Source organism: Eutrema salsugineum, unplaced genomic scaffold, assembly GCF_000478725.1.
Source record: "Eutrema salsugineum unplaced genomic scaffold, Eutsalg1_0 scaffold_5, whole genome shotgun sequence".
NCBI classification, from domain to species: domain Eukaryota; kingdom Viridiplantae; phylum Streptophyta; class Magnoliopsida; order Brassicales; family Brassicaceae; genus Eutrema; species Eutrema salsugineum.
Window position 1 is genome coordinate 13,192,731 of NW_006256612.1, and position 22,159 is coordinate 13,214,889.

The 22,159-nt window shown below is 36.9% G+C and overlaps 8 protein-coding genes across 9 annotated transcripts; 2 read left to right on the top strand and 6 right to left on the bottom strand.

Moving 5' to 3' along the window:
* Positions 1-2,032: 2,032 nt before the first annotated feature.
* LOC18994093 (3-ketoacyl-CoA synthase 3) lies at positions 2,033-3,563 on the bottom strand. Its single transcript, XM_006417706.2, has one exon. The coding sequence runs from the start codon at positions 3,485-3,487 to the stop codon at positions 2,057-2,059; it is 1,431 nt and encodes a 476-aa protein (XP_006417769.1). The 5' UTR covers positions 3,488-3,563; the 3' UTR covers positions 2,033-2,056.
* A 4,937-nt stretch (positions 3,564-8,500) lies between these two features.
* LOC18994095 (exocyst complex component EXO70H1) lies at positions 8,501-10,733 on the bottom strand. The gene has a single exon (XM_006417707.2). It carries the CDS (start codon positions 10,471-10,473, stop codon positions 8,647-8,649), a length of 1,827 nt encoding a protein of 608 aa, XP_006417770.1. The 5' UTR covers positions 10,474-10,733; the 3' UTR covers positions 8,501-8,646.
* A 13-nt stretch (positions 10,734-10,746) lies between these two features.
* LOC18994096 (dirigent protein 25) lies at positions 10,747-12,023 on the bottom strand. The gene has a single exon (XM_006417708.2). The coding sequence runs from the start codon at positions 12,021-12,023 to the stop codon at positions 10,848-10,850; it is 1,176 nt and encodes a 391-aa protein (XP_006417771.1). The 3' UTR covers positions 10,747-10,847.
* Positions 11,659-13,897, bottom strand: LOC18994097 (pentatricopeptide repeat-containing protein At1g07740, mitochondrial). Its single transcript, XM_006417709.2, has 2 exons — positions 12,489-13,897; positions 11,659-12,016 (listed from the first exon to the last, which is right to left on the bottom strand). The coding sequence occupies exon 1, from the start codon at positions 13,886-13,888 to the stop codon at positions 12,506-12,508; it is 1,383 nt and encodes a 460-aa protein (XP_006417772.1). The 5' UTR covers positions 13,889-13,897; the 3' UTR covers positions 11,659-12,016; positions 12,489-12,505.
* A 209-nt stretch (positions 13,898-14,106) lies between these two features.
* On the bottom strand, positions 14,107-16,635 carry LOC18994098 (DNA repair protein RAD51 homolog 4). Of its 2 annotated transcripts, none has more exons than XR_002898047.1 (10): positions 16,525-16,635; positions 16,020-16,099; positions 15,807-15,922; positions 15,647-15,728; positions 15,239-15,373; positions 15,045-15,137; positions 14,846-14,954; positions 14,683-14,753; positions 14,448-14,600; positions 14,107-14,350 (listed from the first exon to the last, which is right to left on the bottom strand). XR_002898047.1 is itself a non-coding variant. In XM_024152854.1 (10 exons), the coding sequence occupies exons 1-10, from the start codon at positions 16,610-16,612 to the stop codon at positions 14,297-14,299; spliced, it is 969 nt and encodes a 322-aa protein (XP_024008622.1). In that variant the 5' UTR covers positions 16,613-16,635; the 3' UTR covers positions 14,107-14,296. The 2 variants fall into 2 exon arrangements, 1 of the variants encoding a protein (XP_024008622.1); XM_024152854.1 differs by having other exon boundaries at positions 14,858-14,954.
* Positions 16,636-17,325: 690 nt separating this feature from the next.
* On the top strand, positions 17,326-17,780 carry LOC18994099 (non-specific lipid-transfer protein 2). Its single transcript, XM_006417711.2, has one exon. The coding sequence runs from the start codon at positions 17,397-17,399 to the stop codon at positions 17,691-17,693; it is 297 nt and encodes a 98-aa protein (XP_006417774.1). The 5' UTR covers positions 17,326-17,396; the 3' UTR covers positions 17,694-17,780.
* An 826-nt stretch (positions 17,781-18,606) lies between these two features.
* Positions 18,607-19,008, top strand: LOC18994100 (non-specific lipid-transfer protein 2). The gene has a single exon (XM_006417712.2). The coding sequence runs from the start codon at positions 18,645-18,647 to the stop codon at positions 18,933-18,935; it is 291 nt and encodes a 96-aa protein (XP_006417775.1). The 5' UTR covers positions 18,607-18,644; the 3' UTR covers positions 18,936-19,008.
* A 483-nt stretch (positions 19,009-19,491) lies between these two features.
* LOC18994101 (glutelin type-D 1) lies at positions 19,492-21,426 on the bottom strand. The gene is made up of 3 exons (XM_006417713.2): positions 21,174-21,426; positions 19,959-20,679; positions 19,492-19,859 (listed from the first exon to the last, which is right to left on the bottom strand). The coding sequence occupies exons 1-3, from the start codon at positions 21,367-21,369 to the stop codon at positions 19,706-19,708; spliced, it is 1,071 nt and encodes a 356-aa protein (XP_006417776.1). The 5' UTR covers positions 21,370-21,426; the 3' UTR covers positions 19,492-19,705.
* Positions 21,427-22,159: the final 733 nt, after the last annotated feature.

Consider the following 22,159-nt stretch of genomic DNA (forward strand, 5'->3'; position numbering starts at 1 on the left):
CTTAGCTTAGATGAATGATCTATCGTTTCTATATAAGTGGTTTGGCGATTAAATATAAAAGTTATCAGTTTATGCTACTTAGTTTTTTTAATCCTTCAATCTTACAAGTGCTTTCCACTCGCTTTACCTCTTTTCCCTCGTGTGCGTTTACTTTATCTGAACTTATTTTAATTTTCTTAAATATTTATTATACATATAACATATGTATATACTCATCTGAACAGATTTGAATTTGTGATTTTTTTTTTTCCGCATGATCTAAATTCTCAACATCCATATTTCCCATCCTCGCGATATATAAATGAAAACGGTGTTTATGCTTTAATTATTTGACCAACGCGAGAGAGAAGACGAGGATGCATATTTCCTTCGATTAACGTTGACAGTTTGAGGAAATTTGTATTTAGAAATGGGGATAAGTATTGATGGCCGGTTACTTCGTCGTTAATAACGAAGAAGTTGATGATGATGACATGAAAACACTTAACACATGATTTCACTTAAGTGCTATTTTAAATAGGAAGCTAGAGAAGAAATGGTGAAATATGCAATCTTCCATTCTTCTTATATACAAGTTTGACTCCACCACATAATAACTAGCTCATTAAAAGCCATAGTTATAATCTTACGAAAGCGTTCACACTCAACTATCAACTTAACTATCTTGATATTCTTCTTCAGTATGGGCAAAAAAATGAGAACACCCATTATGTTGAGTAGATGATGAAAATTGGTCTAGATAAAGAGTTTTAATTATAATGTCAGCAAGTTGAAGCTGCGTTCACACGTGTCTAACATATGTCTATCTTGATTTAGAATTTCGATCATGAATGTAACATTTTGAAGATGATTAAAAACTAAACAAAAACTAATGAGACCTACGATTTATGGTTTATGATAGTTAGGTCTGCTTCTAACAACATTTTACTCTAGATCACAGTATGAACTTGAGATACCTAAATATTCTTAAAGAACATAATTTAGAACTTATAGGACAGAAACTTTGTATTTTGTAACAGGGTAAGATATTGAATATAAAAATGAAGTGAGAATATTACTCATCAAAATTTCCGCCTGCTCTTTCACCAATTCATCCCAAAATAACAATATATGAATGATTTATCCTATCATTAAATTTCGAAATCATTGGATAACAGAAATTTTCGACCAATGGACTCCACCACAACCATAAATAATAAATTGATTCGGTGCAATAAATATAAATTCATTTGAATAAATAAAAGAGAATTAAGTTTGATCAAAGTGACAACGGAACAGCTTCTTACGGATAGAACGCTGCAAGTAGGCACAATTAATTCATTCCAACCACTTAAGTATGTCTGCTTCTATATTATTCGTATACATAAGGTCTTACGCTGCAAATCTTCTGTACTCTACTTCTAGTAACTCTGGAATTTTCAGTCACTTATGAATTTCATACCGACCATCATGTTATAATAAATAATATAGCTAATATATTTTAATATGGCAAATGTTGTGTACAATCAAATTAAATGGTTTTGTTTCCCCTAATTCTATATATTGTCAAAGGCTCAAAGCTAATTGTGGCGGCTGGAAATTTGATTAAGCTTAGCTATGATTATTTATTTTGGAGAACTTGATTGAGATTAAATGTGACCAGAATCGGGTGCTGAAATCAAACGCCAATTCAATGTGTTCCCACCAGATAAGCTAATATAATTACTTTAGATTATAGCCTAAAGGAATTCAAATTTGAAAACGGTACGTAACACTACATTATGATTGCTTCTTATTGTATTACTATTCACCAAAGGAATACAATAAATAATTTATTACACTAAAAGATTACAAAAAAAAATGAGATAAAACTACATATCGCGCTGTTTCTTTTGTCATTCGTATTTTCTTTCCTATCCAATTAGAAAAAAAAAAAAATTGTAACCAAACATAATCCAAATAATATTTTTAAAATTGAAAAAAAGAAAATGGGAAAGAAGGTATATAGTCACCTTTTTTTTGTGAGAAATTTACGTTTTGAAATGATTGTATGTTTTCAGATTATTACAAGAACACGTCACATAAGTTCGTCGGGGACCTTGAAAGTATCGGGATCTTCTTCTTCACGAATCCAACCATACTTCTCCAGAAAAGGATTCGAAAGCGATTTTGGCGGATATTGATCAATGCAATGATTCCACACATTCCCTAAAGATTCTCCAGCGTTAAGATCTCTCACAACTTCCCAAACGCAGCTATTGCACTTGAAACCTGCCCCAAAGCTTATCATGAACACTCTATCTCCTCTCTTGAGCCTCTTCTTCGCGTCCATATACCCCAAAACATACCACAAGCTACTCGCTGACGTGTTCCCGAACCGGTGTAACGTCATCCTGGCCGGTTCTAGGTCGTACTCGCTTAATTCGAGGCTGTAACCGATTGCGTCGATAACCGCTTTACCTCCCGTGTGAATGCAGAAATGGTCAATACCGGTCTTAAAGTTAATCCCTGCCTTTGGAGCTGCCTGAGCCACGTTCGACGCCGTCGAGCCTTTGCTAGGGTTTCTACGAAGCTTCTTGAGAAGAAGACAAAACATAAACCTCAAGAGCTCGGTTACTGGAAGAATCTTGGGAGTGATGACTTTGAGGTTGTCTACAAAAGCACGAGTCGCCGCTTTTGGAAGAGTCTTGTCTAAGTAGATACCGACTCGGCCTAGCTCGTCCTCTTTTTGGACACAGGCATTGTATGAATCCTCTCTGGCTCCATGGTGCGTCCTTACCAAACACTTAAGCTTGAACATGGCTCTCTGGCTCAGACTGCGCTTGTTCGTCAATAGAACGGCGCAGCCACCGGAGCGGAACAAGCAGTTGGCAAGAATCATAGAGCGGTTGTTTCCATTGTACCAGTTAGGACTAAGTGACTCGGAGGTAACGACGAGAGCAAGTTTGTTCTTGTATGTTTTGAAGATGTTTTTCACAATATCTATGGAGATAACACTCGCGCTGCATCCCATCGCCGTCAAGTTGAAAACTTTTATGTCCTCTCTCATTTTGTAATGGTTAATGATTCTTGCAGACAAAGAAGGTGTTGAATTCAGCATGGCTACGTTGACTACGAGGACGTCGATATCAGAAGGTGTGAGTTTGTTTCTCTCGAGGAGCTTTGCGATTGTGTCTATGTAAAACTCTTCCATCTCCGAGATCCCATCTTGAAGCGTAGGACGCTCTTCACGGCCCTCGAAGAAGAGCCTCGGTGCGTAAGTTTGCTCTCCGATTCCGGAACTAACGATGGCTTTGAGGAGGAACTTGTACTCGTTGAGACGAAGGTGTTTGTTACGAAGGATGATCTCACCGCTGAACTGAGTGCTCACCATACGATCATCGGTGGGTTTGTGACATTGGTAGTCCAGGATGTAGCAGTTTTGATCTCTCTTGGAGTCTATGCGTTTCCAGATCTTGAAGATGAGATAAGAGACGAGAAGAGAGGAGAGGATAACGAGTAGATCCATATTATTCTTTTTCTTTTTTGGGGTTTAATTTAAAGAAGAAGTGATGGTGTGTATTTAAAAGTGCATGAAGATGTAGCTAAGATTGGTGTGGGATATATAACAGGACAATAAGAAAACGGAAAAAGACAGCTCTCGTTTTTTTGACAACTCATTCTGTCCAAAAGATTCAATATCGTTGGTAATATCTCGAGAGCTATAGGGGTTAATTTAATTTGAAAAGTTTACAAGCACAAAAATTCATGGTAAGAAAATTGATAACAACAAGGTGGCACATTGATGTGGATGTACAAAGTGGACGAGTACTCCGCCTGCACGTACTGTCCATTGAACTTTATTAAATTCAATATAGTCTTCTTAAATTGTTAGATAACAACTATATACTATATGTAGAAAACAATTTACCCGAACCCTCACGCTGTGGAGAAATGGCCATTTTTTACCACTCAGTGAATGAGGATCAATTTGAATGGTCGTAGGATTCTATACATAACAGATCTACAAATTTAGTGACAACATTTGCATGGATTGGCACTTAATTAAGTTTCCTTAGTATTTTAAAACTTTTCATCTTTTTACTGTTTCTTTTTTTTAATTTAGCAAGTAAAAGACAAAATTACCATCTGTTTAAAAACTAACAAAAGTTGAGAAAATACTTTTTTTTTTTTTGCAAAACCATGGAGATTAGATTCCACAGTTTTACAGTTCACATGAACGATGTGGTTGTGCTAACTACCGGAGAGACCTCCATCTTTGGGAGTTAAATTAAGCTCGTACTTGATCGTCCTATAGTACTATGTAATCATTAATTATACTGATGTGAATCGACAAATCACTTGTTGAAAACAGCTCCAGATTAATATAAGACTTGGTTTTGAATTGCCGATCATATCATCGGACAGGAAAAGCTGCAAGCACAGATTTATGGTTAAAATTTTGAACAATAAAAGATGCCACATTGATGTGGATGTATATGTGGAGAAAAACTTATTTTTCTATTTATTAAATTTCGAATACACGAGGCAATTTTTGGTACGTTGTCACTTTTCAGGCCGTCATATTATACTTTTCTGTGACATTTTTATTTTCCATTTTTTTTTAAATGACAAACAGAAAAAGGGTTTACAAAGTAACTTCTATAACAAGAAAACCCCAAAAGTTTCCGATAACAATTAACAAGTATTTACATTTTTTTCAGTTGATACCACTAACAGTTTAAAACTAAAATTATCCGTCTAAAAAGCCAAAAATAATTACAGAAAATATCCAAACTAATTTTGTAATTTCTTGCGATTCATGAATATTCATAAGCTCTATAAGCATGATTGCATCGACTGACGTTTGATGGACCAAAGTTTGGAATTTTAGATTGGGAAATATATGCGAATGATTTATTTGGGTACCACACTTAATCTGATGGAATAATATAGTATAATAATATTGAGGCTGTAGATGAAAGAGCAATAAAGAGACCTTGGTGAGCTGTGATCAGTATGAAGAAGTAATAGAGGTTTAAGAAAACTTTTTTGGATGTAAGTGAGAGTGTTGTGATAAGCTCATCTCAACCGCCACCAACTTAATTACGTCTCTCTCTTTTACTACAAAGCCATCATCAACGCTTACTCACACCATCTGCGTGTACCTACGTCCTTTTCTTTTTTTCCCTTATTTCATTAATTCATCAACTCACATTCATTAACGTTATAATTTAATATTTAACCAAATACCATTATATAACTTAATAAAAGATACAAAGTTAATAAAACCTGAATTTTTCTTTGCGTAGAATTGATATATAATCGAACAAATAATTGAGGAAACTATTTTTATTTTTATTATTTTGCTGAAGAGAATTTTTTTTTTTACTAAGAGCATCTCCAACCCTGCTCCATTTTTTGCTGCAAACTCCATTTTGAAGTAAATTTCACTCTAACCCTACTCAATTTTTGACTGCAAAATAGAGAAAAAATAGAGATTGCTCCATATTTGGAGTAAACCTTTATTCTACTCCATTTTGCAGCTATATTTTTTTTTATTTATAATCTGATCTTTCAAATATTAAATCATTATAATTTTATACTTTTTATCAACACAGCATTATTTTCGACATTATATATGACTATATGCATTTTTTTCAGATATACACTTAATATTTGTATGACACATATCACTTTGACTTTTATATATATATATATATATATATATATATAAAATTAAAAATAGTCTTTATGTATGTATATATATATAACTATCGGTTTAATAATTAAGTTTTTATTTTATGATTCATGTTTATAAGATTTTTTGACAAGATTATAGGACTTTAATAGTTTAAAAAAATATAAAATAGACAATCATAAATATTTGAACACTAAAATTTTTATTTCAAAATATTACAACTTAAAATAAACTGAAAAACACACAACAAGTGCTAAAATCAAAGATAAACATAAAAGTTTAACACAACAAATACAAACAATTTAATATTCTGCTAAATCGCTTCCTGATCTACCGATATCATTAAAATATTGTCCAAACGAAGTTGATGGATGAGGAAATTCTTGATTTTGTTGTTGAGCATTCCGCTTTTGTAAAATTTTTGTTTGTTCGCCTTGAACATATGCACGAATATTTGGATCTGATATGGAACTCATGTCATAAAATAACATTTTGTTTTCCATTTTCAGCTCTTTCAAAAAGCATAGTTTAGAGGGAGATCCGCTAGTAAGCTCGTCGGTATCATCTAAGTTTAAAGAAAATGAAGACAAACCTGGAGATGCTTGTGTAGGAGAATCAATGGAATTTCCAAACTCGAACGATGTATACTCGGCACGAGGTGGGATTAATATGCATTTAGGATCGGCACCATCTTTAAACTTTTCAAAGTTTTTAATAATATTCCAAACATGTTCAAATTTCCAACTTGTTTTGAACTTTGGATCTTCTTGTAGCATTAGTTTGGCTTGACTGAACTGCATATCAATAAAAACAAAATGTTACTATTCAAAAAGTAGGAATACAATTCCTCTACAAATCAAAAATAAAACATAGCCTTAAATTTCTTATGTTTTTATGATTTTATGTAATTTTTTATTTAATAAATATTTTAATTTTATTAAATTCGTAAATTATATATATTTTAGATAAAATAAAAATAAATGGGTTATTTTGTAACTTCTAAAAGTTGTAGGTTATTAAAAGTAAAAGAAAAATAGAATTTATTAGAAATATTCCTTTTTGGAGTCAAAAATGGAGTCATATATTGGAGCAAAACACAACTCTATTTTGGAGTTACTGTATTTTGGAGTAAAAAATGGATATTTACATTGGAAATGGTCCAAAAGTTAAGACCATATATTATATGTTGTCAAGATCACGCGTGTACTTCGTGTCAACGCGTTTACTTTTGTGAGAGCAGTGAGAGTAGTCTAGTTAGAGGTTATTACTAATAATGAAGAAGTTAATGTTTGCCGGTGTGTTTGGTTTGCAGGTCACTTCATTCTCATTTAGTATAAGTTTGTTTTTTCTTGGGTTTTCAAAAGAAACCAAAACTGTCAAATTCTCTGACTTGTTCACAATTATTTTAAGTGATTAGTTGAATTAAATATCACATGTCTCTTTCATTGTGTCTTACTGATTATTTTTGCTTATAAATTTAAAATAAACAGAATTCGTAAATGAGTTATTTCACATTGTTTTTTCGAGTTTGAATAATCATCATATACGCAGAGCATATACGTATTTCACATAATCGTTTTTTGGGTGGTTATTCCTTTCTGCTTAAAAAATAAGTGTATCGTGTAGAAAAATCCATGCTAGAAAAGTGGTATATAAATATACATATCAACTAAAATCAAAATAAAAAGAATTTGCCATTCAATATTATTGAGTTAGACTTGTACTAAATCAAAGGGATATCAAAGGGCAAAGCCCAATAGAATAACCTGATGAGGAAATAAGGAGATTGAAAGTGAGACTAATTATACCAAATCTTATGTGATAGTAATCTTTTTTTAATGCAGGGCAAAATATGAACAACGTAGACGTGTAGAATATGGGTTCTCTAAAGATAGTATCTCTGATAACTTTGAATTGAGTCACTTTTTACAACGACGTCTTAACTGAAAAATTTATGACTACGGCAGATAGATATATCGAAGACAAACTGGTATACCTCCCATGTTTGCACACGGAATAAATAATCTTCAAAGACTTATTCAACTAACTTCCAACCACAATTCTTTTTTTCCTATTTTTTAGAGTAACACTATTGCTGCGGCGAATGATGGACATTTTTAGCAACCAGCCATAATAATTTGTCGGTCATCTAACAACATTAAGTTTAATTTAGTTTTGTTTTTTTAAGATTAAAACTCAATAATTTAGTCACCAATTTCACTAAAATCAATTTTGCTAATCCTTTTTTTTCTTCTTGCCTTTCGTTACTTCGTAAATGAAATGATAACATCATAAACTAAATGGAGGTACTATGGAGGATTACTCGAAGCGAGTTCCAAGAAAACTTTCCAAGTTTTGTAGAATATACTTGGATATATTATGCTGGACTAACAAAAAGGGTCGTTAAACTAGATATATAGCATGAAAACATAACTAAAATATCGACCTTTTTTTTTTAAATAGAATATATGGATTCACAAAACTCGATAATTTGAGAGATATAGTTTCTTCTTCGTTGCATGATCGGCTTGAACATTTCGGAGGCCTAAAACAAGATTACAACTTTGTGAGCCGGTGACCTTTGTCCAAAATCTGTAATTTCATTTCACATTGAATTACATTTTCTAACATTTTTGGATATATATAGTATAGATTTATAATTTTCAATGTGAGAAATTAATATTTTAAGAAAAAAAATACGGAATATTACTAGATAATATAAAGAGGAAAAGGAAAAGTGAAGAACAAAAAAAAACTCCATCGCGACAATGGAAGGTCCAATTTAGTCCAAGGATGAAACCAAGACCACCTGACAAAGATAAAACTGAAGAGAATGTGGCTTTTTATTTATTTAATTCCAATATGAAGGAAGCCTAAGACTGGTACACATGGGCTTTTAAGCCCAGAACAGAACCGGCTTGACAATTTGAGATTTCGAATTTCATTTCTACTTATATTCACAAGTAATGTCCGGATCCGAAAGACGTTTAGTTTGTCGATACGGGTACGGATCCTCCTAAGCCAATATATAGGTCGGATATGTAATTATTGAGATCTTCAGGGGTGAATCTGATAATATCACCTGACCCGACCGGGTATCTCTTATAGAAACCCGTATACCCGGGCATGATCTTTTTCGCTATGGAGGCTTTGATTTCGTCTCTCAACTTCGGGTCGGGTACGACCCAAGTCTTGTGCCTTTTATACGCCTCCTCGAACGCATCGTTGAACCGCCGGAGAGTCTCCTCCGCCGTTGAACCTCTGGTGAGTGATGAAACCACAGTTCCCCACGCCATCTTCTCGTATTTCTCGAGGTACTGACTCACCTTGACCTCGTGATTGGCCACCCAATCGTCTCCCAGTACGACCCTGAGGTTCGATGCACGGACCTTGATCAGGATGTATCGGAGGTTGTTGGCCAGGAAGAGATACGAGAGAGCCGAGTCGCTGTAAATCCGAGATTTCGCGTCGATTTTGCAGAGCAAGACGAGTATCAACCACGCGAGCCTCGCCGCCATCGTTGAACCAGCGTTTCCGGGGTTTTCTTCGTCGTTGTTGTTGTTGTTGCCTCCGCTGCTAAAGTAATCCTCCGGTAAAGGTAACGAAGACTCCTTGTCCTTGAGAATGGCGGTTAGCGAGTCGCTGTAGTCTGCGAGGAAGACGATGAAGTTCATGACATACCTCGTGAGCTGATGGACTCCGCCGCCGGGAATCGGCGATTTCGAAGACTCTTTCGTAATCGACGATTGGAATTCGATCATCATAGCATTCACAGATTCACCGAGTTTTTCTAGAGACTCAGCCGCTTGCGATCGAACGGAAGCGGTTGAATCGTAGCTGAAAATCTGTTCGATTTTGGGAATCAGATGCAAGATCGTCTGGTAAACGTCAAGCGTGGGGAAGATTTTCTCTGCAGTTTTCCTGCATTTTGCCACTGTTATCGGGAAGATGAAGAGGTTTAACGCGCTTTGTAGCGTAATCTCGGCGAATGAAGACTCGGCGACGGAGACGGAGGAGGAGGAGAAAATGCGATCGCAAAGGATTCGTTCTCCGTTAAATAGAGTGATGATTGCTACTCTCGCAACCCGCAGACAGCTTTTGATCTTCTTCTCCAGAATCTCCCATTCCAGTTTCTGCATCTGCGCAGAATTTAATTTCTCGAATCCTAGCTGAGAGAAAGCTTCGACGATGATCTTTCTTCTGAGTTTCTTATAAATCTTAACACAATCCTTCTCGTAACCAGAGGAGATCATGCAATCCGCTATCATCTTCAAATCCAAAATAGCATCAGCATCTCCTCCTCTCTCGTTACCCAATTCCGACGAAGATTCTGAAGAATCAAGCTCTCCGTCCGATCCAGAATCCGAAGCGCTTCCACTCGATCTCGAAGTTGTGATGGAGTCCGAAGATCCGGAGGACCAGCCGGAGACGGATTCTGGATCCAAAAACCGCCGATTCGATTTCAAAACCCTGTAAAACTCCTTCTCCAAATGCTTCATAGCTGTCCGCATCAATTCCTGCGCTTGAGGAAGCTTAGCGGAGCCAGGATCCACCAAGACCACACTCTGAATCGCGTAGTGTAAACTGCGGAGAACGTCGAGGAAGCGTCTGCCTTCTCCACGGTTTTCGGCGGAGAAAAGGGAATAGAGGCTGCAGGAAGAAGAAGAAGAATCGTAGAGATGTGGAGAAACCCATTGGCGTATGAAAGCGTCAGCTGCCTCCACGGAATCTCCGATTAGAGACTCGGAGAAGCCGTCCTGTTGTGGCCGGAGTTTAGAGGATTTTGACAAGGTAGAAGGTTTCAAGAGCACCATTGTTTTCTTTCTTGAAGAAAAATGGGCCGTACGGTGTGGGGGTATTTATTTGCGCAAATTCTTTGGTTTGTTTGTTTTGGTGGTTTGTTTTTTTTTTTCTTTTCTTGTTGGAGCCGTTGGTTCGGTTCCACTCGGTCAAAATGTACACGCTGTTCTTCCGTCTTTTTCTCTCGTTTTTCTTTTTTCTAATTCGGAAAAAATATATCATCGGCTTCAATTTATACTAAAGTATTTGAGGTATAGTTTAATTTTATGTGATTAAGAGTACGGTTTTGAAATTAATAGGGGATTTGTTGTCAAAGGTTTTCTTAGATATTTAAGATGACAAAGAACACAACACACTTCAATAATAGAGGACAAGAAAGACAAAAAAACTAGTAAGAAAGATAAACGGTGCATTGCATAACAGTCTCGAGCCCATCTGTGAACCGGTGCGGCTGCTGCTGGTTCCCTGAGCCGCCCGTAAAAGTCTTGACAATGGCGTAGCCTCTCGCATTTACGTACTTCCCTGTACCACCCATGACACCAAGATGAGATTCCGATGCAGCCGTTCTATGTACTCCGAAGAAACTTATGCTATCTTCATAACCACCGCTCTCAAACATAGCCGTGAAAGCCATAGTCTGGCTGGTTCCATCCACGGCGCTGGCCACGTAGAATCCCTGGGCTTTACCAAGCAGACCAGACCCAAGTTCGTGCCCTTCGGTTAGTTCGTTGTCCATCACCGTCATTGTCCCGAACATGAGCATCTGAAGAGACGAACCCGATGGGAGCTGACCACCATTAGCCACGGGGAGACCGTTCAAGAGGTTGTTTCCGTTGTTCTGTAAGATGTTGGAAGTGGTACCGCCAAGCCCGACCAGAAGCGGGACATTGTTGTTGTTCAGAATTCCGTTGTTGTTATTGTTTGTTGGAACGCCGTTACTGACAGGGAGGTTCGCGCCATTGGGTTTGGCAAACGGAAGTTGGCCACTGAGGGCTGCGTTTGCAACGACTCCAGTCACAGCCCTGGCTGTCGGATTTGAGCCACCTAATATATCATGCATGAAAAAAATCACGGTGTGATCAGGAACTGAACCACCAATCGCTGACCCTGCACCTGCACCCGCACCCTGACCGGTGGCTGTGCTACCTGAACCAACAGTAGGCAAAGGCCCTGAACCAGCAGTAGGCAAGGGACCAGAAGTAGCACCCAGTGAGGGACCAGAACCGCCGGTTGGTAGAGGACCAGAGCCAGTACTAGGCAAGGGACCCGAACTAGGAACCGGTAAAGGACTAGAACCAGTGGTTGGTAGAGGTCCAGAGCCAGTAAAAGTAGTCAAGGAACCTGAACCGCCTGAGGCTGGACCTGTACCTGATGTTATACCAGTTGCAGGACCTGAACTGGCAGTGGGGAAGGGGCCTGAACCAGCCGTAGGTAAAGGACCAGGACTTGTGGTAGGAAAAGGAACCAACCCAATATCTTCGTCTTCATCAAGAAGCCGAGCAGCTGAGACAAAAGTAACGGCAAGAGCTAAAGCCAGGAGGAAGAGTACCTTGCAGCCTGCCATTGACAAAAGGAAGGATCAGTTACTAAGATTGTTAATTTGACTTCGAGTTAGATAGTTTCTACTTTTCGTGTGATTATACAGGCTGATTCTGGAAGAGCATTTATAATAAAAATGAAGCCAGATTGTTGATGGAAAGAAGATGGAGTTGACGAAACAGAGTAGGTGACAACGTTACCATTATATGGGTGGTTTGGTTTAGAGAAAAACATAACGAAAAAAAAAACCAGAAACTTCAGCTGTAACTTCACCACAAAATCTTGGATGTAAAACATTAAAAGTTCCACTGTGTAAATTAGCCAAAAGACTAAACATTAAAGATCTCTCAGCTCAATGAGGCAAACCTGCATATTTTCCCCTTGAAATAACTTCTTGAATTAAATAAAGAATCAAACCAGAAACTTCACCTGCAACGTTTGTATGTATTGAACTCTACAAAAAAAAAAAAAAAATGTGTGCGACTCTCACCTTTAGGAAGTCACTGCTTAGGTAGAAATCACTTCTGACAAAGCGTCACAACAAGCTCCTCCATCCTTGATGCAGAGATCACAAAGTAGATTTTGCCAAGCACCAGATCCAAAGCTTAGATTTTTCTTTCCCATCACCTCTAACACAAAGCAAGCATGGTCCAAGTTATCGCCTTTTATCAGCCCAGAAACCATACATACAAACGTTGCAGGTGTGGGAGAGTGCCTGCTCGCAAGCATTGCATTCAAAACATTCAACCCTGAATCCAAATCCCCAATACGACAAAACCCGTCAACCATCATACGGTATGTAGCTGCATTTGGCTTACAACCTTTCATCTGCATTTCCGTCAACATTCTGTAAGCCTCGGGGGCTCTACCTTCAGTACAAAGATGGTTTACCAAAATGTTATAGATCACAACATCTGGTTTAATCCGCCTTTTCTTCATCTCGCCGAGTAGAAGCTTTGCCTCATCGATTTTTCCTCTCTTTCCAAGATCACTCATCAAAACCCCATAGTTAACTAGGCCTGGTTTACATCCACGATACTCCATATCAAACATCAACTTCTTCGCTTCATTGTACTCTCCTTTACAACATAAACCTTTCATTAACAACCCAAATGTCACAGGATTCGGGCGTATTCTTTTCTGGATCATATCTTCAAGCAAGCTTTTCGCCTTAGCCAGATCGTTATTCCGGCATAAGAATCCAACCAGGCTATTGTAAGTGACGACAGTCGGTTGCACTTCCATCTCAAGCATTTCATCGAACACCTTGCAGGCAGCTTCCCAATCGCATTTATCAAGAAACCCTTTGATCAATACATTGAAGGAGACTGAGTTCGGACGCAAACGCATATCCTTTGCCCCGTCGAAAAAGCTTTTAGCCTTTTCCAACTCACTATGATCGACCAGGACGTTGATGAGAGTGTTAAGAGACTGAATCGTACGAACACAATCAAAGGAGGTCATTTTACGGAAAACATCGACGGCTTTATCGACGGAACCGGCTTTTCCGTAATGCTGAATCAACGCCATGAAGAGTGATTCTCTGCACCGGACGTTTCGATAGCGGACAAGGCGGAGAACTTGATCGACAGCGTCGAAGTTGCGAGACCTGGCAAGCTTGTAGATGAGAGAAGAGTAAGATGGGTAGTCGTGACGGAAACCCATCTGCTGGTAATGGTGGAAGAGAGAAAGAGATTCCTCTGGGTCTTCGATATCTTTGAGATCGGTGAGAAAAGGCACCTCCTCCCATGGCTTCCTGGTGACCTTGTGAATTGGTTCATGGCTATTGGCTTTCTTTGTGGATTTGACAGATCGAGATGTATGGTAATGCTGTCGCGACGCGATGCAGCGCTTGGTGATTAGAGCAGACAGAGATAGTCCTCCCCGCATCGGGTCCTCTCTGTCTTCTTTCTTGCTCTGTTTCAGCGTAGTTACGCGCAATTCGAATTAAAATGGAACGCTTTTGTATGTTTACTTCAAGTTTCTTCTTTCTATGCCTACTAAAAACGTGATATAATTATATTCCTTTGCTCATATTTTTCTAAGAATTCCATTTTTCTGTATTAGTAAAAATCAATACACATCTTAAAAGATAACTGTTAAACGAACTTTTGGCATTACAATCTTGAAAAACGCTAGTGAATAACTTCTGTTTCCGTTGATGCAGTAATCATCCTAATCATACATTTGAAACATATATAAAACAAGAATCCATCTATCATTGTCTCTCTTCATAAATGATGGTTCTGATCTCGCATATCCAAAAGATGGGGCGTAGACAGCCAAGGAGCTGGCTCATCAACATTGTTGATTGTCCTTGCGAGTCAAGGTCCGCCCAGTCAGGCCTGATGGCTATAAAGCAAATCAAAAACACACAAAAGCTGTAAAACCTAACTAGATGAAGCTGTGACTAAGAGATGCAGAACATTTGTTTGGTTAGAAAAGTTACCATGGATGTGTGTTTTAAGATGGAAATGGTGCAGTTGCTGTTTCTGTGGTCACGCGATAGCATAAGTCTCACGTGTGGGATGCTTTTCCATGTTTCCCCAAGAGCTGGCTTGGTTTTACCACCTTCTCCAGCACCCACCGTGTGGTTCGTCACCTTCAATACAAAAGCAGAGACAAAAAAAGGTTTTAACTTTGAACACTATGACACACCCAATGCCCTGAAACCTCATTAATACCAGTATAGCGATGTTATGTTCGTGTGCCAGCTTCTTCAGCATATATCCAACTGCCACCATCAAAGCGCGTCCTGCAAAAACCAAGTTTGTGACTCTTGAGTCTTTCTTCCAAATCACCAGCTCATCTGTTAACCATTTGGGTGAAGAAAAATGATGGACGTACAAGGACATGTACCCTGTGAGCCACTGCCTCCAAGGATTGGGGTAATCAGAGAAGAGATTGAATCAACGACTAACAACCGTAACCTGTACTCGTTCACATTCATTTGCACCTGTTACAGATAGATAAAAAAATGGTTGACACAAGGAATTTTAGCATACAGTAACAATGAGGATATAGCATATTCTAGCTAGATTTATACCTGCGACCTCAAAGTAACCTCTAGACCTTGCAGCGTATCAAACATTGTAAATATATCATAGACCGTGTGACATGATATTCTGCTCAAGACCTTCTGCACAATAGTATTTCTTACCCGTAAAATTTTAAAAAACTAAGAACTGATGATCAGTAACTGTTCCATAGGCTAGGAGACAAGAATTGCCAATAAATAACCTTTCCTAAAGCAGCATCTGAAGTGGCACAAATAAATTGAGCAATGCGTCGGGCAGAAAAAGAGTTCCCCGTGTCTACATAAAAGACTCTACCAGTTTGCTTTTCTGCCACGCTCGCAGCAGCTTGCATGCAAATCTATTCATTCATAAGAAATCACACAATGTAAAGAGAGAGCGAAAAGGGCTAAGCAAAGACAACGAATCTTACTATCAACAGGGTCTACGATCTACATTTTGAGTTGCAGCTTAAAACGCTCGAATGGAACAATCAACAATCCGTACGGATACAAATATTATGTGAAGTAGCAGAAACAAAACTTTATAACTAGTAATTGTGGATAATGTTTTTCACGCACAAGGCCAAATAAAACTAAATGAATGACTAAAAGAAGCATGTGTATATACATACTTGTGTTTTACCAGAAGATGATGGTCCAACAAGTTCTGTCAGCTGACCCTCACGGAATCCACCTTGAAGCAATGAGTCCATCCTTGAAAACGAAACATTATACCATTGATGAAACACTTACAGAAGCAGAGTCTCAATTGATAACAAGAAAAGTCCCTACCCGTTGTCTCCAGTCGATAGAGTATGTTTATTACGATGTAGATCCTCCAAAATTTCCATACCGTTCAACCATGGCCGACACTGGTGTTCTATCAAAGAAAGCATGTGAGTGATACCCTGAAGAATCCGAAGGCAAACACTTTAGTATACCTTTTGTTAAATTCAAAACTCAGCAAACGTCAACAATCGAGAGTAGAGGTCAGTAAGAGCTAACCTCCTTCAATCTGTCTGCATTTGTCTGTCGTTCAGCAAATGCAGCAAGTTCGTAGAGATCATGAAGAAGGAAATCCTCAACTGCACATTTAACAGATAATAAAAGGGTCAATGAAAACCCATCAACACAAATATAGAAAATTATTGAAAATACTTCCACCATTCCGAAAACTAATCCACTTAACACAACTACGAAGTTTAGGAGCAAACTCAACTCTTGATTTGTACAGTGTATACTAAAATCCAATTTCTTCACCATACAAAAAAAAAACAATCCGTCGAACACCTTATAAACGTAAGCGATCACATATCAGACAGCAGAATCAAGAATACAATCTATTCGATATTTGAAATTGATGAAGTTAAATAACACTAATGGGACTAAGAATTTAGTTTCCAAGCCGTAGATCCCATGTTGGTGCAAACCACCGTTAGTTTTGCAAGCAAGCATGGTAAATGAAGCAGAATCGAATCGAGAAAGCGATGATGTAGAAGAAGAGAAGAACCTGTTAGAATCCCATGGGAGGCGCAGAAATCTCGGAAACATGCGTCGATGATTGGATTGTCCCTCTCGAGATGCTTGAGAGGCGCCATTTTTTACACCTGACTTTGACACTGGAAACGAATCTTCAATTAAAATTAATGGCCACCGGTTCGTTAAAACGACCCAGACTCGGAGTCCCGGTTGACTCTAATCCTAAACCGCAACCCGGTAACGCTAAACCAGTATTGAAAGCTAAACATTTATATGGAACGAAGCAACCAATTTCAATTATTATTGTCTTCGAATTATCAGAATGTTTTAGAAAATGAAAGCAAATTTCACTATTTCAGTGTCCTTCATTTGCTATTTTACATTTCTATTTAAAAAAATATTGAGTACCTCTTTTATTTAATTTTAAGAAAATCTCATAGTAATTTGCTGCTAGTTTTCTTCTTCTTTTTCACTTTCCAAATCATTTTATTCCATTTATAATTGATCTTTGAACATTATCAAAGATTACAAATGATTTTTTTTTATCAAATTTCTATTTTTAAAAATTATATACACATGTGCAGTTGTGCATTAGATGGTTTTAATTTGTATACATGTGTCGATATCTGATAAACTAATATGTTTTAACAGAAAGGAAACAAATCTTATAATCAGTGATTAAAAATAATGTGGCACATAGATAAGAAGAAATGCATAAAATTTGATTAAAATATAAAATACACTACCTAAATTTGACACTTGACTATTACAAACATTACTCCAGTCTCCATCTATATAATAGCTTGACCATAACATCTCAACATCAACATCTCAAGCTTTTTGTAAGAAAAATAAAAATAAAAATAAGCCGAGTTAGTTTGAAGAAATCGCTGAAGTTATAAAATGAAGTCCACAACTGTAACATGTATCGCAATTGTGATAATCGTTGTGTCGTCTTTGGCTCCGACCAAAGCAGTCGCGGAAGAGGAGAAAGTGACATGTGACATTCTACAACTTCAGCCATGCCTACCAGCAGCACAAACCGGAAGTAAACCAACGACGGAATGTTGCGGAAAATTAAAAGAACAAGAGTCATGTCTGTGTGGTTACACAAAAAACCCAGCGTATAGTCCATATTTTTCAGCCGATATTGCTCACAGAATCTTAGAGGCTTGTGCTATACCTTATCCTACTTGTTGAAGGTTAAAATATTTGTAAAATAGTTATTATGTTAAGATAATAAGATTGTATGCAATAGTATTTGATCATTAAGAGTTTAATGCATCATGGTTACCTGATTTAATAGTGGTAATTTCTTATAGAGATCGATTTAAATAAAAAAATATCACACAAATTCAATCTAATTCATCCTAACCTTGTCGTGAAGACTGAAGAGAGCATGGGTTTTTGTTAAGAAATGAGCTTTGGAGATCAGTTTACAATTATAATTTATGAATTATGGAGTAAACTACCGACTATTTAGAGATTTAATATATTCAATTTTCTATGAACAAATAGTGAGTACCTTTTTATTTAATTTTATGAACATAAATCTCATAGTAAGTAGAGCTATTTTTCTTCTTCTTTTTCACTTTCCAAATCATATTATTTATAATTAATCCTTGATGAGCATTATCAAATATTATAAATCATTTTCATATCAAATTTCTATAATTAAAAATAGTATTATAAAAATCCAATATATATATATATATATGTGCAGCGATGGTTTTAATTTTGTTATACCAAATATTTTCACTTTTTTCCTCAGTTAAATACTTTAATTTTACCATAAATATGACATTACTTGCAAAAGTTTATAGTTTATTATTATGTAGCTTATTTTAGAGAAATTGCAAACATGTAACATAATCTCTAAATATGTCAATAAAATTAATATGGTTTTAATAGAAAAAATCACATGACTAATGATCAAAACAATGTGTCACATAGTTATGAAATGCATAAAATTTAAATTTAAAAACAAGATACACTACCTAAAATGCAGACTTGCTTATTACAAACTTTAATTCAGTCTCCATCTATATAATAACTTGACCATCAAACACCTCAACATCAACATCTCAAGCATTCTATTTTGCAAGAAGAAAAGTATATATAATTAGTTTGAGGAATCGCTAAGGTTATAAAATGAAATTCACAACATTGATATACATCGCATTTGTGATAGTCGTTGTATCGTCTTGGGCTCCGACCAAAGCAATCGTGGAAGAAGAGAAAGTGATATGTTACGCGAAAGAACTTTCACCATGCGAACCAGCAGCACAAACCGGAAGCAAACCAACAACGGAATGTTGCAAAAAACTAAAAGAACAAGAGTCATGTCTGTGTGGTTACGCAAAAACGTATAGAAAGTATATTTCTTACGAAGGTGCTCGCAAAATTTTAGAGGCTTGTGCTATACCAATTCCTACTTGTTGAAGATTAAAATATTTATAAAATACCAAACAGTGTTCAGATAATAAGATTTGTATTTGAACATTAAGAGTTCAATGCATCGTCGTTTACCTAATGTTCATTTTCTTATACAAATCAATTTAAATAACAAAAAATCACGCAAATTAAACCTAATTCATCCCAATCACCTCCTGAAGGAGTTTGAAAATTTTAAATCGTTAAGAAATGAACCTTGTAGCTCTATTTGCAGATATAAATATGGAGTTCACTACAGACGATATATAAAGTATTTTTTTTTAAGTTTACAAATGAACCGTGTCGTAATTTCTAAACGGAATTAGCATTCAAGATATATAAATTTTTTTGTCAAGTTTAATCTTCTATAATATTTCTAAAAACTAATTTATTTAAAATAAATAATTTAATCCTATTAGAGATGTAATTTTATTGTATAATGTCTAATGAAGCTGATTCATGGCATAATAGACCAAGTTCGTTCATATTCGACCTGTGGACATATCTTCGTCTTAAAAAGAATCCTATTCGAAAAAAAATCTATAAACTTGTAAGAAGATGAACATAAAAAGTGCTTTTAATTGTTTATTTATTTGAATAAAAAACGTAAAAGGTTACCTAAGAGAACAAGAACCGGTGCAGGAAGAGAACCAAACCCCTAAAAGTTCTAAACTAAGAATACTTCCGTGAATCACAAGTAAAGAAAAACCCTCAAGAGGGGGAAAAAAAAGCATATGATAAAAAAAAAAAAGCTGGTTCTTGATCTAGTCTCTTCTCCTTCAGTTGGAAGGAGGGAAGAAAATGGCGTCTGAAGTCCTCTTTGAACGGAATGACTTCTCCACCTCCGGATCCACTTTAAAAGTCGCCTGCAAAACCTCCGGGGACAAAGCCTTCCACACCGATGTCCTCCCAGCCAAATGTGTGAAAATTGGACTACAAATACACAAGCAAAAAGTATCAACCTTCTGGTTTCTTTCAATCTAAAAACTCAATAGGAGAGCGCAGCAGAGAAAGGTAGGAAAGATTTCTTACTCAGGAGTAGTGACAATGGAGAACCAAGACATGCCATCAGAATCAGCAATCTTTGAAACCACAAAGAACCTTGGAACAATGAAGAGAGAACCAGCCTTGATATGAGTCTCAAGAACTCTCTTCCCATCAGCACCAACCACCTGGACTCTTCCACTCCCACCAACAATGTATGTCACCTGAAGAGCCGAGTCACAAGAGAAACCAGGAGAACACATGGAATGTCCGTCGATCCGAACAAGATCAGCTCCAAACCCAACCTCCCCAACCAGAGGAAGGTTCTTGGTGTTCAACACGACGACTCTTCCACCGTCCTTGATGTCTACATCAAGAGGAGCCTCCAAACAGTTCAAAACAAACCCATCACGGTCCTCTTTCTTGGGCTGTGGCATCTTGAAACCTGCATCTAGCTTCACAATGCCTTTCCCGGTCTGAGAACCGACGAGTTTCTTCACGGTGCTCTCATCAAGGTCCCAGGCTCTGCCCACAAACTCAGTGGAGAAGCCAGTGAAGATTCCGTTTGAGCCGGTGAGGTAAAAGTCAGTGAACTCTCCGGCTTTGTGGCCCTTGTGGGTTTCTCCGAGGAAGAGAATAACAAGCTCGGTTTCCTCGTTGTTGAACCACCATGTGACCACACCAAAGGGAAGAGCAATCGAGTCACCTTTCTTGATAGCGATCACTTTCTCCTCCTTCTCAGGAAGGACAATTCCGGCAGTTCCAGATCCTGAAATCAATAAAAGTAAAGTCACAATTACTCAATTCCTTACACGCTAGGTGATTAGATCAACGATGAACACATGATCACTAAAGAAGCTAGCAAGAAAAGCAAAAGACCACTTTATTGGCACATGATCACTAAAGAAGTGTGCAAACAAATCAAAAGACCACTTTATTGGCACACAGTAGTCGTGATCTATTTAACTTTCGTATTAGGGATCATCCTTTCACTTTTTACAGTTTTTGGAATCATGAAATTAGGGTGAATCGAAGATTGTAGTCCAAGAATCCGATCAGATTATAGATCGCAGAAATCACAATTAACCCAATCAGAGTAAATACACATGAATCACTATAAAGTTGACAACTTTGGAAGGAATTTCATAAGATCAGAACATAGAAACGATCCCAAAACCATCATATGAACTTAATCAGACCCATTTAACAAAAAAAAAACACATAAATCGCAATAAAGTCACCAACTTTGGAAAGAATCCGAACCTTGAAGAACATAGGCCACCTTAGAGGAATCAGAGTAGCGAGGAACAGCGAAGCCATGCTGCTCAAGAGCAAGCTTTGCGGCTCCAATGTTACCCTGCTTGAGCATCGGCAACTCTTCTGGGCACCACGCAGAGTAAGATCCTCCGTCTCCTCCATAAACCTTCTTCGGCAGCTTCGGTGTAAGATCCAACTCCATCGTTTCAGTTTCTCTAAAACTCAAAGATCGGCAAAAGAGTAAAGAAAAGGTTTTGGTAAAAAGTTTATTTTTTGATGAGATTGTGAAGAAGATGCGACGCTTATATATATACAACAGGGGAGAGGGTAAATCCCGTTAGTAACGGGGATAAATTCAGGGGAAAACAAATAGTTTTTGATTGCGATATGATTCACATCCGGATAACTATCGTATTTAATGTTTTAATCAAAATTTTATCTACAGTATTTCTTTTTGTTCACGATCTTACTAATTTATTTCCGGGATTTCTATAATTTACAATCGTTGAATTTGACTCTACCAAATAAAGATGTTTGGGAGAACAATTTTTTAAGAAAACTTAAGTCATCATGTTCTTCGTTTGATTTAAATAAATAAATATAATATTAATTAGTAAATGGGCTTACTGAACGTGCTGAATTATTGGATGATCAAATCCTTAAAATATCTGTTATAAATATTATTTCAATCTGTCACCTTGTTTTTTTCAGTATGGTAATCTAAATATTATATTTTCCTTTCTCGCCTTTAGATAGGATTAAGGGGTGATGAATGAATAATCTTGTCTAATCTTATCGTCTAATTATCTACCAGAATTTCATATTAATGATTTTTTTTGTAGGATGAGAATTTGCTGACATGATTGTGTACTATCCAAGATTTTTAGGGATTTATCCAATAATACAATTTGCAACAGTCTGATTTTAATTTTGTTAATATGATTTCTAGTCAGCAAAAACGTGACCGATTAGTTTAAACTTAAAAGATAGAA